This window comes from Capricornis sumatraensis, chromosome 16 (assembly GCF_032405125.1).
Source record: "Capricornis sumatraensis isolate serow.1 chromosome 16, serow.2, whole genome shotgun sequence".
In the NCBI taxonomy this organism is placed as follows: domain Eukaryota; kingdom Metazoa; phylum Chordata; class Mammalia; order Artiodactyla; family Bovidae; genus Capricornis; species Capricornis sumatraensis.
In genome coordinates this window covers 18,561,744-18,580,368 of record NC_091084.1, presented here as the reverse complement: position 1 = coordinate 18,580,368, position 18,625 = coordinate 18,561,744, and the positions used below count along the sequence as shown (strand labels likewise).

General features: G+C 35.9%; 1 protein-coding gene across 1 annotated transcript in view; it reads right to left on the bottom strand.

Annotated features, from left to right (window-relative positions):
* GUCY1A2 (guanylate cyclase 1 soluble subunit alpha 2) overlaps positions 1–18,625 on the bottom strand; it is a 474,198-nt gene that overhangs the window by 180,492 nt on the left and 275,081 nt on the right. The window contains exon 5 of the mRNA XM_068989029.1: positions 9,724–10,209. Within this exon, the coding sequence (XP_068845130.1) occupies positions 9,724–10,209 (486 nt within the window). The remainder of the gene's footprint in view (positions 1–9,723; positions 10,210–18,625) is intronic.

Below are 18,625 nucleotides of genomic sequence, written 5' to 3'. Positions count from 1 at the left end.
GTTGGAAAGTGTCCAATATGCTACTGGGGAAGAGCAGATGCTATTGCTAATAACCCCAAAAAGAATGAAGTGGTGGACCAAAGTGGAAATGATGCTCATTTGTGGTTGTATCTGGCAGTGAAAGTAAAATCTGATGCTGTAAAGAACAATACTGCATAGGAACCTGGAATGTTAGGTCCATGAATGTGGTCAAGAGGAAATGGCAAGAGTGAACATTGGCATCCTAGGAATCAATGACTGAATGGATGGGAAGGGGCAAATTTAATTTAGATGACCATTATATCTACTACTATGGGCAAGAATCCCTTAGAAGAAGTGGAGGAGCCTTCATAGACAACAAAAGAGTCTGAATCCAGTACTTTGGTGCAGTCTTAAAAACGGCAGAATGATCTTGGTTCATTTCCAAAGGAAACCACTCAACATCACAGTAATCCAGTCTATGCAGCAACCACTGATGCTGAAGAAGCTAAATTTAACCTGTTCTATGAGACCTACAAGACCTTCTAGTGGTGGTGGTGGTTTAGTCACCAAGTCATGTCTGACTCTTGTGACTCCATGGACTATAGCCCACCAGGCTGTTCTGTCCATTGGATTTTCCAGGCTGCAGTGGGTTGCCATTTTCTTCTTTTCTTCTCCAGGAGATCTTCCTGACTCAGGGAGCCAACCCATGTTTCCTGTACTGCAGACAGATACTTTAATGACTGAGCCACCAGGACTTTCTAGAACTAACACCAAAGAGAGAGAGAGAGAGAGAGAGAGAGAGAGAGAGAGAGAGAGAGAGAGAGAGAGAGAGAGAGAGAGAAAGAGAGAGAGAGAGAGATGTCCTTTTTATCATTGAGGATTGGAATGCAAAAGTAGGGGGCAAGTTTGGACTTGGAATACTAATGAAGCAGGCAAAGGCTAACAGAATTTTCCCAAGAAAACACATTGGTCATAGCAAACACCCTCTTCAACAATACAAGAGATGATTCTACACATGGACATCACCAGATGGTCACTACCAAAATCAGACTGATTATATTCTTTGCAGCCAAAGTTGAAGATATTCTTTATAGTCAGCAAAAACAAGACCTGGAGCTGACTGTGGCTCAGATCATCATCCCCTTTTGGCAAAATTCAGACTTAAACTAAAGAAAGTGGGGAAAACCACTAGGCCATTCAGGTATGACCTAAATTAAATCCCTTATAATTATATAGTATGAGTGACAAATAGATTCAAGGGATTAGATATTAAAGTATCTGAAGAACAATGGACGGAAATTTGTAACATTGTACAGGAAATGGTGACCAAAACCATCCCCAAGAAAAAGAAATGCAACAAGGCAGAAGGGTTGTCTGAGGAGATTTTACAAATAGTGGCGAGAAAAGAAGAGAAACAAAAAGAGAAGAGAAGGAGAAAAGGAAATAAATACCCATCTATATGCAAAGTTCCAAACAGTAGCAAGGAGAGGTAAGAAAACCTTCTTAAGTGAACAATGCAAAGAAATAGAAGAAAACAACAGAATGGGAAATACTAGATATATCTTCAGAGAAGGAGAGACCAAAGGAACAGTTCATGAAAAGATGGGCTCAAAAAAGGACAGAAACAGTATGGGCCTAACAGAAGCAGAAGAGATTAAAAAGAGGTGGCAAGAACACACAGAAGAACTATACAAAACGGTAGCCACAATGGTGTGATCACTCACCTAGAGCCAGACATCCTGGAGTGTAAAATCAAGTGGACCTTAGGAAGCATTAACACCAATAAAGACAATGGAAGTGATGGAATTCCAGCTGAGCTATTTAAAAAACTGAAAGATGACAGTGTTAAGGTGCTGCAATCAATATGTCAGCAAATTTGGAAAACTCAGCAATAGCCACAGGACTGGAAAATGTCATTTGTCATTCCAGTCCCCAAAAAGGGCAATACCAAAGAATGTTCAAGCTACTGCACAACTGCACTCATTTCATGTGCTAGCAAGGTTATGCTCAAAATCCTTCAAGGTGGGCGTCAACAGAATGTGAATTGAATTTCCAAATGTACAAGCTGGATTTAGAAAAGGCACAGCAACCAGAGCTTAAATTGCCAAGATCCACTGGATCACAGAAAAAGCAAGAGCATTTCAGAAAATCATCTCCTTCTGTTTCACTGAGTAAACTAAAGCGTTTGACTGTGTGGCTCAAAACAAACTGTGGAAAGCTCTTAAAAAGATGGGAATACCAAACCACTTTATCTACCTCCTGAGATCTGTATGCAGGTCAAGAAGCAACAGTTAGAATTGGACATGGAACAACGAACTGATTCAAAATTGGGAAAGGAGTATGTCAAGGCTGTATATTGTCACCCTGTTTATTTAACTTATATACAGAGAACATTATGCAAACTGCCAGGCTGGATGAATCTCAAGCTGGAGTCTAGATGCCTGAAGAAATATCAATAACCTCAGATATCCAGATGATATTATCCTAGTGGAGGAAAGTGAGGAGGAACTAAAGAGCCTCTTGCTGAAGGTGAAAAAGGAGAGTGAAAGAGCTGGCTTAAATCTCAGCATTAAAAAAACTAAGATCATGGCATCCAGTCCCATCACTTCATTCCAAACAGAAGGGGAGAAAGTGGAAGCAATGACAGGTTTTATTTTCTTGGTCTCCAAAATAACTGTGAACAGTGACTGCAGCCATGAAAAGATGTTTTCTCCTTGGAAAGAAAACTATGACAAAACCTAGACAGCATATTAAAAATCAGATATATCACTTGTTGACAAAGGTTAAAACTATGGATTTTCTTGTAGTCATGTATAAATGTGAGAGTTGGACCACAGAGAAGGCTGAGCACCAAAGAATATATGCTTTCAAACTGTGGTGCTGGAGAACGCTCTGGCAAGTCCCTTGGAAAGCTAGGATTTCAAGCAAGCCAATCCTAAAGGAAATAAACCCTGAATATTCATTATAAGGATTGATACTAAAGCTCCGATACTTTGTCCACCTGATGTGAAGCTTTGACTCATTGGGAAAGACCCTGATGCTGGGAAAGACTGAAGGCAAAAGGAGAAGGTTACAGCAGATGATGAGATAATATTTAGATAGCATCACCAACTCAATGGACATGAATTTAAGAAAATTCCAGGGCAGAAGAGCCTGATGTGCTGCAGTCCATGGGGTCACAAAGATTTAGACACGATTCAGTGACTGAACACCAACAACAAGATATAATAGTCCATCTAAAATTGTCACAAGAATGTTTTATCATTCACTTACTGTCTGACAAAAAAATGTGACATAAATGGTATTTCTGACTACATGCCATTGGTTGGATAAGTGAAGCAATACTGAGTGACATATGCACTATGATGGTGAAATGAAAATAAAATAGTCCATGAATGGTGGGTTACCAGGAACACTATTTAGCAACAAAATAATGCAGAATGGAATGCCCTTCTCCAAGCAATATTTCTCTATCTCTGGGATACTGTGGTTTAAAGATCAGTCCTGGAAAATGACATTTGTAACCAGGTTTTGGGCTTACTCTTCTGCACAACAGGAAGAGACTCCTTGGTTATGATTTTAATGGTTTGGGGGTTTTCTGAATAATAATCTAAAAGAGACTTCAGCTTCATATCAACAGAAGCATTGCCATCAAACAACAGTCAGCATATCCTTTGCTGCTTTATGGACGGACATCAACTTTTCCTCCATGCTGGCGTAACTTTGGTCTGGCATTTTCTTCCAGTACAATCTTGTCTCATCCACATTAAAAACATGCTTGGGTAAATACACACCTTAATCAATAATTTCTCAAAGCATTTCAGGAATTCCTGAGCAGCCATCATATTTGCATTTTCTTCTTTGCTACTTACTTTAAATTTGTGAAGTTTGGCTCAAGCCTTAAGCCAATAAAACCAGTCATCTGACATTAAAAAATGTTCCCTCTGATTCTTTGCCATGTTTATTCTTCAAGTCTTCATAAAGACTATTAGCTTTCTCTTGAATCAGCATTAAGCTGAGTGGGACTGATTGCTGATGTTGATTCTGCATCTGAGAATTTTCTCCATCTGCTCCATCATTTTTCCACATTTCATTGATACTATTTTCAACATCATTGGCACAGCAGACTTCACATGTTCCATGATCTTGTTCTTTAGAATCATGCCAATGGTTCAACAATTCGTGTTATAAGAGTGAGTGATGTCTACCATCTTTTCACCTCACTTCACTCTCTCAATTATTTCACTTTTGTTTCCATTGTTATTGCTTGGTTCTTCTTAGCAGTACCAGCTATATCACCATTGCTATTACATTTGCTTTTACATTTCCAGATACCTTGGGCTTGAAGTAAAGATACTATCCTACTGTACTCTATATACAACTGTCCAGTATAGTACACAAAAGCACAACCACTTGTAGAGGATGCATGCTGGTACAATGTATGCCAGACAGATGAACTAACTTACATGACTGGACATGTGAACACAAATTCCCATCTTTGAAAGTTCAGTTTGAAGATTCATATGTAGGTGATGTACAGTACCAGTGGACAGTTCCTAGGGAGGAATATACAGTGGGATATGCGTGGAGACTAAACAAAATATCAGTGGGCCAACAATGAGATCAAAGAGGAGATCAAAAAATACTTCAAGACAAATGACAATGAAAATACAACTGTACAAAATCTATGGACTTCAACAAAAGCAGTCTTAAGAGGCAAATTCATAGCAATACAGGACTTCCTCAAAAAACAACCAACTGTACAATCCAAAGGATTATGAAAATAACAAATAATATTAATTCAGCAGAAAGAAATAATAAAGTTCAGTGAGGAAACAAATAAAATGGAGGGAAAAAAGCAGAAAAAATCAATTAAAAAGTATATAGAATAACAGAAATCACCCAATCAGAAAGCAGAGAGAAAATTTTAAAAATGGAAGCAGCACATGAGACCTATGGGATAATATAAAGCATGGAATCTACACCTAGTAGGAATCCCAGAAAAAAGAACAAGAAAATGGAATAAAAAATGACCCAAAGTTGGCCATCCCCTATATATTAAAACCAGACAAAGATACTACTAAAAGATAAAACATAGCCCCAAATCTTTGATGAATATAGATGAAAAAAATCCTCAACACAACATTAGCAAACCAAATACAAAAACACATAAAAAGAATTATACAGCGTGATCAAACTGAATTCACTTCAGATCACAAGGATGGCTAAATATATGCAAATCAATAAATGTAGTATACCACATTAAGAAAAGACAAAAACCACAAGATCATCTCAATAAGTAAAAGAAAGGCATTTGATAAAATTCAGTATCCATTCATGATAAAAATTTTCACCAAAGTGGGTACTGAGGGAACATATCTCAGCATAATAAAAGTCACTTATGACAAACCCACAGCCGAAATAATACTCAACACTGAAAAACCAGAAGCCTTCCTGCTATATCCTGGAACAAAACAAGGATGTCATTCCCATCACTTCTATTCAACATAGTAGTGGATGTCTTAGTCAGAGGAATCAGACAGGGAAAAGAAATAAAAGATATCCAAATGTGAAGGGAAGAGGTAAAATTGTCATTAGGTGTAGATGACATGATACTCTATATAGAAAACCTGAAAGACTCCACACAAAAATTACTAGAACTGATAAATAAATTAATCAATGTAGCATGATACAAGGTTAATATACAGAAATATTTTGCATTTCTTTGCACTACAATGAAATATTGGGCTTCCCTGATAGCTCAGTTGGTAAAGAATCCACCTGCAATGTAGGAGACCCTGTTTGGATTCTTGGGTTGGGAAGATACACTGGAGAAGGGATAGGCTAGCCACTCCAGTATTCTTGGGCTTCTTTGGTGGCTCAGCTGGTAAAGAATTTGCCAGCAGTGTGAGAGACATGGGTTCAATTCCTGGGTTGGGACAATCCCCCAGAGAAGCGAACAGCTATCCACTCAAGTATTCTGGCCTGGAGAATTCCATGGACTGTGTAGTCCATGGGGTTGCAAAGATTCAGACATGACTAAGCGACTCACTTTCACAAAGAACATCAGAAAGAGAAAGTTAAAAAAAATGCTTAAAATAAGATCAAAAGTAAAATAGAATATCTAGGAGTACACCTGATCAAGGAGGTGAGAAACTGATATGCTGAGAGCTATAAAACATATATAAAGGAAACTGAAGGTGATTCAAAGAAACAGAACGATATCCAATACTCTTGGATTGGAAAATTTAATGTTATTAAAATGGCCATACTACTCAAAGAAATCTATAGATTTAAAGTGAACCTTATCAAATTACCCATGAAACTTTCACAAAACTAGATCATATAATCCTAAAATTTATATGCAACCATAAAAGAACCAGGATTGCCAAAACAATATTGGGGAAAAAGAACAAAGCTGGATGAAAATCCTTCCAGACTCCAGACAATACTACAAAGCCAGAGTAATCAAAACAATGTGGTATAGGTACAAAAACAGATGGATCAATGGAACAGACTAGAGAACCTAGAAATAAACCCACTCAATTAGTCTTCAACAAAGGTTAGAAAATACAATGGAGAAAAGACAGTTTCTTCAACATGTGGTGTTGGGAAAACTGGGCAGCTACATGTAGATCAGCGAGGTTAGAACATTCTCTCATATTGTATAAAAAATTAATTCAAAATGGTTTAAAATTGTATATATAAGACATGATACCATAAAACTCCTAGAAATGAACATAGGGAAAATGCTCTTTGAGATAAATCATAGCAATATTTTCTTAGATCATTTTTCCGAGACAAAATAAATAGAAACAAAATAAACAAATGAGGCCTAGTCAAACTTAAGAGGTTTTTTATAATAGAGGAAACCATAAACAAAACAAAAAGACAGTCTACAGACTGGGAGAAAATATTTGCAAACAATGTGACTGACAAAGTCTTTACTTCCAAATATATATATATAGTTCATAGAACTATAAATATACATATATAAACAAACCAGTCAAAAAATGCACAAAAGACCTAAATTGATTTCTCCAAAGAAGACATACAGATAACCTCAACATTGCTACTTATTAGAGAAATGCAAATACTTATTAGAGAAATGAAATCAAAACTACAATGAGGTTTTATCACCTTTTATCTGTAAAAATGGACATCATCATACAAATAAAAGCTGAAAAGTAGAAAAAAGAAAACCCTGCTACACTGTTGATGTGAATGTAAATTAGTGCAGCCACTATGGAAAACAGTCTGGAAGTTCTGTCAAAAACTAAAAATAGAGTTATTATATGACAGCAATCTCACTCCTGGACATATACCTGGAAAAGGTAAGAACTCAATTCAAAAAGCAATGCACTCCAATAATCAAGAAATGGAAGCTATCCAACTGTCCACCAACAGAGGAGTGGATAAAGAAAATTTGGCTTATATACACAATGGAATATTATGCCACCAAAGAATGAAATATTAATACTATCATTTGTAGCAACATGGATGGAACTAGAGATTATCTTACTGAGTGAGGTGAGTCAAAGATAAATAATATATGATATCACTTATATGTGGAATCTAAAACAGTAACAGAAATGAACTTATTTACAAAACAGAAACTGACTCACATATATATACATACTAGTATCAGAGATAAACTAAAAACACCTGGCTTGGTTGATACATTCCTTTGCTGTGCAAACTATTTTAAGTTTAATCATTTGCTTATTTTATGCTTTTGTTTCCATTACTCTAGTTGATGGATCTCAAAAAAATATATTGCTGAAATTTATGTCAAACAGTGTTTGATGTTTTTTGCTAGGAGGTTTTTTTTTTTTTTAATAGTATCCTGCCTTACATTTAAAAGCTTAATCCATTTTGAGTTAACTTTTGTTTACGGTGTTAGAGAATGTTCTAGTTTTATTCTCTTACTAGTAGCTGTCCAGCTTTCCCAGCACCACTTATTAAAGAGACTATTTTCTCTGTCATATATCCTTGCCTCCCTTGTCATAGATTCATTGACCAAAACTGTTGGAATTTACTTCTGGGCTCTGTATTCTGTTCCATTGATCAATTGTCTGTTTCTGTGTCAGTATCATACTCTTTTGATGACTGTGGCTTTGGAGTATAGTCTGAAGTTAGGGAGCTCAAATCCTCCAGCTCTGTTTTTCTTTCTCAAGCTTATTTTGGTACATTGAGGTCTTTTGTATCCCTTGACATGAATTTTAAAATCATTTGTTCCAGTTTTGTAAAAAATGTCATTGGCATTTTGACAGGGATTGCTTTAAATCTGTAGATTGCCTGGCATAGTACAGTCATTTTGACAGTATTGATTTTTCCAACTAAAGAGCATGATATATTTTTCTACCTATTTCAGTTTCTTTCATCAGTGTTTTTCATCCGTTTTCTGAGTGTGGGCCTTTTACCTCCTTAGGCACATTTATTCCTAGGTATTTTATTCTTTGTGATGTAATCATAAATAGGATTACTTCTTTAAATTCTCTTTCTGATATTTAACTGTTAGTGTAGAGAAATGTAACAGATTTATGTATATTAACTTTGTATAACTTTATCAAATTCATTGATGAGCTCTAGTAGTTTTCTAGTGGCCTCTTCAGAATTTTCTATGTATAGTACCATATCATCTGCAGACAGTAAAAGTTTTACTTCTTTTTCAATTTGGATTCCTTTTATTTCTTTTTCTTATATGACTGTTGTGGCCAGAACTTCCAAAAATGTAAAAGTGGTGAGAGTGAACATCTTTGTCTTGTCTTGACCTTAAAGGAAATACTTTCATATTTTCACTATTGAGTATGATGTATGATGTTAGATCTCGGGTTTTCATAAGTGGCTTTTATCATGTTGAGGTATGTCCCCTCTTTGCTAATCTACTGAACAGGAAGAGATATTTTCAGATGATATGACCAATAAGGAGTTAATATCCAACATATATAAACATCTCATAAAGCTCAACATCAAAAATATTAGCAACTTCATAAAAATGGATGATCAACAAGCACATGAAAAGATGCTCAGTATTGCTAATCAACAAGGAAATGCAAATCAAAGCCACAAGAAGATATCACCTCAAAGAGGTCAGAATAGCTATCATTAAAAAGAAAACAAAATATAAAAGTTGTGAGCATGCAGGGAAAAGGGATCCCTCCTACACTGTTAGTGGGAAAATATTGATAAATTGGTGCAGCCACTCTGTAGGTAAACTGGTACAGCAGTAGCCAATTTTGAGGTTTCTCAAAAAACTAAAGAGTTACCATAGGACCTAGGAATTCCACTCCTGGGTATACATCAGAAAGAAACAAAAAGACTAATACAAAAAGATTCATGAAGCCCAAAGTTCCTAGGAGCATTATTTATAATTGCCAAGGAATGGAAGCAACCTAAGTGTCCAACAACAGATGAATGGATAAAGAAGATGTGTTTTATGTAGACAATAGAACACTACTCAGTCATAAAAACAATGTGGTTAAGAGTTGCCTATATTTCAGCAAGCTTATTTTCTTTTTGATAATAATGAATTTAAAGGACTAATTCCATAGAATTTTTCCTTTCTGACAAATATACAAATCAACTCATAGCGAAAATTCACTCAAAGATCAGAAATACTTGTATTCTGAATATTTCTAAATGAAAATTATCCATCACTTATTCTTGTTTAAATAGAAAAAAATATTGCATGCTTGTAATTTAATGAAGATGATAATTTACCACTAAAATACTTTTATATAGATAAGCAAACCCCATTACCTTATAAATATCCAAAAATCCACATTGGTGGTCGAATCTTGTGTACAGTTCATTCAGCATGCTGATGACTTGCATGGGGGTACACTGGGCACATATGGCCGTGAAGCCAACAATGTCTGAAAACAGCATGGTGACATCATCAAACTTTCTGGCCTGCACTTGCTGCCCTTGCCACAATTGCTGGGCTACATCACCAGGGAAAATGGAGTATAGAAGATCCACTGTTTTCTTTTTCTCTTCTTCCAGGGCCTGGTGAGTTCTTTCTAAAGTTGCTTTTAATTTATCCATCCTCTTCTTCAGCCCATCTTGGGCCTTTGCCTGCTCGCCAACCAAGATGACATCTCGAGTAGCATCATGGATAGGGATGTCTGAGAGATGTAGCCCTCGTCCCATAAGTTCATCCAACTTGTCCACACATGGAGAACCCAAGAATAAGATGGAATTTGATTCCGAGACATGGATCATTTGTCCTTTAACTTCCATCACCTGCAAAATTAGCATGGAATTTTAGTCAGCACTCTTCACATAGTAGGTTCACAAAAATTAACTTATTATCAGATGGAGAAGAAGAATAAGAAATTAGCCTTACAGACTTTCGCTGTATAGGCAAATCTAACTATGATTTGGGGCCAACGTAATTTATGATTCTAAATAGAAATATTTGTTATTGTTTCCCACTAGGCCACTTTCTTAAGAGAATGATCAAATGGAAAAGAGATCAATGAGAATTGAAACAGAAAAACATTTTCATTCAAAATGAAATTTTACCCAGGTACATCATGAAACTGGTTCACCAACCAGTTCAAAAACTTTCAACCTGCTTAGTAATAATAAAATTTGGATAATTCCACCTGTCAAAATACTAGATTTAATTGTCATTAAAATAAAACTCAGAAAATAAGTCCAGGAGACTAGATGAATCCAAATAATTGTTTAGTCATATGTAAGTCATTTTTTTAATCTGTTGCAGTCCTATGAAAGTATATTGATTCTTGCATTGACTAGATTAGTTGACAATTCATTTGGCCTTAAAAATAAAAATTTAAGCTAGATTTCATTAATAAGTATTAGCAGAAAATGACTACCAGTTAACTAGCATATTCAATATAAGCTAAAAGAAGCCCCCTCCCCCAAGTCAGGATAGTATTAAAGAAACCCAGCTAGTAAGATAAAAAATCTGAATATATAGTAATTTAAATTTATCCCTCCTTTCTGTGCTTTTTGGAGAATTTAGAGAATTGATGTTTAATGAAAAACTTCATGAACACTGGCTCATGCTATCTTAGCTTAATGCCCTAAGGAACCCTCAGAGGGGATGAACATCAGCAAGAAACGAAGTCTTAGGCTATATTTATCCAAATACACTTACTTGGGTTAAGATAGGATATTTCAGCTCACCTCAAGAGGAAGCTTGTTGTCATTACCTGAAGAGAGTGCTAAGTGCTAAATTGCTTCAATTGTGTCTGACTCTTTGTGACCACATGGACTGTAGCCTGCCAGGTTCCTCTGTCCTCTGTCCTGGAGTGGGTTGCCATTTCCTCCTCCAGGGGATCTTCCAGACCCAGGGATCAAACCGATGTCTCTTTTGTCTCCTGCACTGGCAGGTAGGTTCTTTACCACTAGCGCCACCTGGGAAGCCCTGAAGAGGACTGCCTACAAATTGACCAACTGAGATTGTGTATCAGTTTTATCTATGTCATTTTCTGCAACTACATGGAATGTGCTCAATAAATTTATTTTCTTTTGACCTTCATAGCATGAAGTAGTTAGGTTAGTCGATGAAATTGGAGGCATAGAACAAAAATGGGGTAAAACTACAGAGCTTTTGACTTCTAAGCCTGCAAATATTTTACTTTGTTCCACCTGCACCATTTACCAAGATCTAGTCTGTATAAGGAAAAAACGAATCCTTGCTTCATGTTATAAGTTGTATGCAACAAAACGTTCACTTTTTATACAAAGTCTGCTTATGTTCAGTATTTCATCATTTTATACATAATTTATTCATTGAAGTGTTTATTGAGTGTTTTCTATTTATCAATACTACCCTGGCTGATAACCATGAAAAGATAATACAAGTTTCCCCTTTTAAAAGATATCACACTATGGAATTGAGAGACACAACTATAGAGCCCATAGAATAGAACGAAGAAACACTTCAATTCCCTATTTAAGACAGGCTATCAAAAGACTGAAGGCTATGGTTTGAATACAAACAAAGCAATTGTCCTGAAAAGTATTTCCAGATTATTTCATATATGCTGGGTATGCTTTTTTTTTGGGGGGGGGGGGTTGTTAATGATACATACTCGTTAGACTATTAGAAGTGTAATAAAGAAGATACACAAAATGTGCAACCTCATAGCTTGAAAATTAGTACAATCATTTTTTTCTTAAGATTTAAGGTAAAAGCAAACCTCTGATGCTCATATAGTTGGACCTCCATCTGGTCTCTTTCTTCTCACATTTCTTTCTAATTATTTTCTTTTTCTTCTACATCTTGCTTTTTTCTCCCTTCTTCCCTTTGCTCTTTGGACTTACTCTTTTGTTTTCTTTTTCAACATCCTGTCTTCATTTACTCTTTATCTCTCCTGCTTGCCTGGCTTTCTTTGTCATCACTGGTTACTTCATTTCCTTGTTGGTTCTTCATTTTTGTTTCTCTTTTTTTCCCTATGTATTAACCTTCAGATTTCCTATTATAAATTGACCTTTTTCTTTTCTGCCTTGCTTCTACCTCTTTTTATTTAAAATATGAATCAGTACATATATATATGTATAAATAATATTATATATTACTTGCTATATGTAAAAAATATGTTTTTCTTTAACTTACAAAGAAGCAAAATGGAATATATTATATTCCATCTCAAAAAACCCATAAATATATTCCCAATTTATATATGGCATAGTTCATTTTTTTGAAAATTATGACAGAATAAAATAATTTTATTTTTACTTTCTTAATGAAAATAAATTTCTGACAGAATGAAATAATTAAAATAAAATATTTAATACTTGGATCACATGTTTTTTTCTTTTAACAATGTCATGAAAGTTTAAGAAAATATTAAGTATAAGAACTTTACTCAGGACTATAGATGGAGTTGAGGTTAAGACAGTTATGGTCTCTGCCCTCCTGGAGCTTATATTCTAACAGAGGGGATGATATATATAAATATATATATATATATATATATATATATATATATTTTTTTAAGAAATAGGTTATGGAGGGCTGTGGAGCAATTAAATACTCATTTTATTTTTATTATTTATTTATTTATTTTACTTTATTTTGCTTTACAATACTGTATTGATTTTGTCATACATTGGCATGAATCAGCCACGGGTGTACATGAGTTCCCAATCCTGAACCCTCCTCCCCCCTCCCACCCCATATCATCTGTCTGGATCATCCCTGTGCCCCTTATTTAAAAAATACTTATGAGTCATCTCTTAAGAGGCAGAGGTTTCCAAGTACATCCCCATATACATGCACTAGCAAAAGGAACAAACAAATTAAAACAAGGCAAACAAACAAAAAGTGAAACCTTGATCTGAACCCCCAACAGGAGCAGAGAGAAACCAGGCTGTCCTGAGAGTCATGTGGAAAAACCACTTTTATTGGAATTCTGAGACTTGGAACATTTGCAAAATTAGAGAGCCCGGTCAGAGATTCTTGACTTGAAGACCCATCCTCAGAGAGAATTAAAGAGGTCTTTAGTCAACTGGCACCTAAAATTTCCCCATCTTAGGCTCTCAAGACTCTTGATATGATTAAGCTCAAGCAATGAACAAAAGCAAATAATGAACATAAGATTTAGATGACAAAAACTGAGTGATGGGAATGTCAGCCTCAGAATATACAGCAGCTATTTATTTGTAAGTAAAGATACAATTACAGAGAAAGATTAATGACAGAAATGGTATGGACCTAACAGAATCAGAAGATATTAAGAAGAGGTGACAAGAATACACAGAAGAACTATCCAAAAAAATCTTAATGACCCAGATAATCACAATGGTGTGATCACTCAGCTAGAGCCAGACATCCTGGAATGCGAAGTCAAGTGAGCTTTCGGAAGCATCACTACAAACAAAGCTAGTGGAGGTGATGGAATTCCAGTTGAGCTATTTCAAATCATAAAAGATGATGGTGTGGAAGTGCTTCACTAAATATCCCAGCAAATTTGGAAAACTCAGCAGTGGCCACAGGACTGGAAAAGCTCAGTTTTCATTCCAATCCCAAAGAAAGGCAATGAATGCCAAAGAATACTCAAATGACTGCACAACTGCACTCATTTCACATGCTAGCAAAGTAATGCTCAAAATTCTCCAAGCCAAGCTTCAGTACATGAACCGTGAATTTCCGGATGTTCAAGGTGGATTTAGAAGAGGCAGAGGAACCAGAGATTCAATTGCCAATATCTGCTGGGTTATTGAAAAAGCCAGAGAGCTCCAGAAAAACATCTATTTCTGTTTTATTGACTATGCTAAAGCCTTTGACTGTGTGGATCACAACAAACTGGAAAATTCTTCAAGAGATGTTAATATCAGACTACCTTACCTGCCTCCTGAGAAATCTGTATGCAGGTCAGGAAGCAACAGTCAGAACTGGACATGGAACAATGGACTGATTCCAAATTGGGAAGGACTAAGTCAAGGCTATATATTGTCACTCTGGTTATTTAACTTATATGCGGAGTATATCATGCAAAATGCTGGGCTGATGAAGTACAAGCTGAAATCAAGATTGATGGGAGAAATATCAATAACCTCAGATATGTAGATGACACCACCCTTATGGCAGAAAGCAAAGAGGAACTAAAGAGCCTATTGATGAAAGTGAAAGAGGACGGTAAAAAGTTGACTTAAAATTCAACATTCAAAAAACGAAGATCATGGCATCTGGTCCCATCACTTCATGTCAAATAGATGGGGAAACCATGGAAACAGTTACAGACTTTATTTTATTGGTCTCCAAAATCACTGCAGATTGTGACTGCAGCCATGAAATTAAAAGACGCTCATTTCTTTTAAATTAAAAGCAAAGTTATGACAAACCTAGACAACATATTAAAAAGAAGAGACATTACTTTGCTGAGAAAGGTCCATATAGTCAAAGCTATGGTTTTTCCAGCAGTCATGTATGGATGTGAGAGTTGGGCCATAAAGAAGGCCAAGTGCCAAAGAATTGATGCTTTTGAATTATGGTATTGAGAAGATTCCTGAGAGTCCCTTGGACAACAAAGAGATCAAACCACTCAATCCTAAAGGAAATCAGCCCTGAATATTTATTGGAAAGACTGATGCTGAAGTTCCAATACTTTGGCCAGCTGATGCGAAGAGCTGACTCATTAGAAAAGACTCTGATGCTGAGAAAGATTGAAGGCAGGAGGAGAAGGGGGCAACAGAGGATGAGCTGGTTGAATGGCATCACCGACTGGATACACATGAGTTTGAGCAAGCTCTGGGAGTTGGCGATGGATTGGGAAGCCTGGCAAGCTGCAGTCCATGGGGTTGCAGAGTTGAACATGATTGAGTGACTGAACTGAACTGAACAGAGAAAGATTAGCACCAAGAGACTATAAGGAAGGAGTAGGCAGTTAAAAATTTAGAACAGGTCATAATGTAAATGATAGTAGTATTTAACTCAAATAATTGTAATGAAATAATTACATACAGGCCTGTTTACCATGTTGAGTGTGATATCTGCCACAAATGAGCCTTTGATAAATATTAGGTGACCTTACTGTGGGTTTTGAAACTAACTCAAGCCTCCTAAACCAGAACCCCTTGTTGCTGAACTCAGAAAGTGATTTTTTTTTAAATAAGGAGTACATATGATCCTGAAATTTCACTAGACAGGAATTAGCGTCTCAAATGTCATCTTACACAATCTAATTGTAAATGAAGTATAAATAAAGTAAATAAGGAATGGAAAGGAAAGACAGATTGCATGGAATCTGACCTTGAACCAGACCTCTTGATATACACAGCCACAGTGTAGACTGTCAGAAAGAATATTTTGGATAAAACAAAGAGTGAAATATGAAGTTCAGAGATGACTTAAAGCTCGGACAGGAACAAGACCATCAAATTCCCTATGGATATATCAATCAAAGGTAAATCACAAAACTGTTTCAACAAATGTTATAGGCAGTTTTGTTTTAACAAGTTTATAAATTACTTTCCTTCATATCTGTGGAAACATTCAAGATGTAAAAGGACACATTACATTTTTTCATTGGCATGGTACTACATTTTATGAGAGGAATTATGTAATTTTGTTATCCAATTTGGGTATTTGAGTCTCCCATAAATGCTTGCCAAAGGTCTGCTTGACAAATCCTATTTGTAACCCAATAATATCTCTTAACTGTCCTTTAGTTGGTACAACACAAAGCATTTTCAAAATTCTTCCACAGACATTGCTGCATTTTGTCTTCTTGGCAGTGTAAGTGGCACACAAAGTTGTTATAATCGAGGTAGCTAAGACCAGGGAAGGTTGAGTAAGTTGCCAGAGATCACACAGTTAAGTTAGAGAGCCTTGAACTGCCTGACCCAGTGTTCTTTTCATACATAGTGTGAAGAGCTGAAAGGAGTGAGAGCTTTGAAACTAAAAATGTTCAGAGTTTAAAGCCTAGTTTCACCACTTGCTCAATGAGTCACCATAGGTGGATCACATGGCCTCTCAGAGGTCTAGTAGCATCATCTGTAGTGATGTAATGTAATGATGGAATAAAGGTAATTTTATAGAAGAGCATTAGGATAAAGTATAAATGAAATAATATATATAAAAGTTTAGCCTAATACCCACATAAGCATTCACTCAGTTTCTCTCAGTTATTATTGTTACTGTTATTAATCATTATGAAATAAGATAATGATCATTTGGTTGGTGCCAGAGAGATATTACAAATAGGAATTAATAATAATGCAATTATGTTAGCGAAATCATAGTTATACTTTATGAAGCTATATTACATAGGCATGGTTTACAAATTATTTTCAGTAACAGTAGAAAGCTATAAACAACTTTCATGTTTATAAATGCATTTCTACTTAAATGATTTATGATCTATCAGTTAAGAAAAAAGTTTCACAAACCATTCAAAATGCTACAATAATTAAAATATCACAATGAAGGTTGACTTTGAGCTGGCAAAATGTCTCAGACATGCATTATCAGAATTTGTCTTGTAAACTTCCCCATGAACATGAACAATATATAAGAATTCCTTGTCAAGACAATAGCATTTAGCTGAAGAAACAAGCCCTGGAGGCTGCCTATTATAGTGAAAAATGTAATAGCTATTGGAATATGGCAAGGGAAGTATTCCAAGATGAGTAAAGGAAAATTCAAATCTCCAGAGAGAAAGAAGAGTATAGCATATTTGGGGCATTTGTGAAGGACCAGTATGATTACACAGAGAAGGCAATGGCACCCCACTCCAGTACTCTTGCCTAGAAAATCCCCACGGGCAGAGGAGCCTGGGAGGCTTCAGTCCATGGGGTCGCTAAGAGTCAGACACGACTGAACGACTTCACTTTCACTTTTCACTTTCATGCATTGGAGAAGGAAATGGCAACCCAAACTCCAGTATTCTTGCCTAGAGAATCCCAGGGACAGCAGAGACTGGTGGGTGGAGGCTGCCATCTATGGGGTCGCACAGAGTCGGACAAGACAGAGGCGACTTAGCAGCAGCAGCAGCAATATGATTACAACAGAAAGCAAAGGGGGAATGACCAGGGTCTAGTGAGGTCAAGGCCATACAACTAAGTTATGATAATTGGAATATGAACCTACTCCTCATAATTCTCCAGTCCTCTCTACTCTTTCCTCTATTACCATGAGAGCTACATGTCAAAGATGCAGGAAGCAGAAGATGGAGCCTGGGTTCCAAAGTCTCTTTTGCAACAAGACTGCTCAGAAGACACCTAACCTGCCCCAGATCTATGATGTGAGCAAGAAATAAAGTTTTACATAGTTAATGGACTGGGATTTGAAGATTCTTAGAGCAGTTAGCATTATTAATCTTGACTAATATACCAGGTCCTGGTAAAAGTTCAGTTTCAACCATCTCCGTCACACATTTTCAATGTGGTCTAGGCTTACACCTACTTAATGCTAGGATCTTGGTGAAAAGAATCCACAATTATTCTTTCCCATTCAACCCAATTACAGTCACCATCATTCTAATTAATATCATTCCCATTTACAATTCTAGGAGACCAGAGAATTAAGGATTGGTCCTGAGATCAACACATAGTTGAATCTTTAAGTGTGGATCTAAAGCTTTGCTTAAAGGACGGGTTGGTTTTACGTTTATCAATTTGAATCATCATGAATTATAACTTCATACATTTTTATACTATTGAAGCTAAATTACATGTGCATCTTATATTCCAGTAATGTGACATCAAAACTTTTTAAGTATACTTTAAGTCATTTTTAAGTACACTGTAAATTATTTAAATGGCTTTTTAGATACAAATGTTCACAAACACTGTAGAAGTTAATACATTCATTCGGGGGGATATTAAGGAGATATTCCTCCCCAAACTGAAAATCTTTAGTGTAAGTTATTTATTCCTTTTTTGATGTTTATTTTTGAATTTAAATATACCTGATTTAATTATATAGTAACCCAGCTTGTTTAAGTGTAATAATGGAAATTGAAAAAAAGTTAAGTGATGTGTTCAAGGTCTATAGCTAAGGAAACACAGAGATGGGACTACAACATGGGTGTTCTCACCTTAGGTATGTATACCCTACATATTTGCCTTATATTTGACTCTTACCATAAAAGGGACTTCTAAAAATTGTAATGAGTACATGTGTTATTGGAAACCTTTGGGAAATTCTTCTATATCAGACTTAAGAATCTCTGCACTGTTA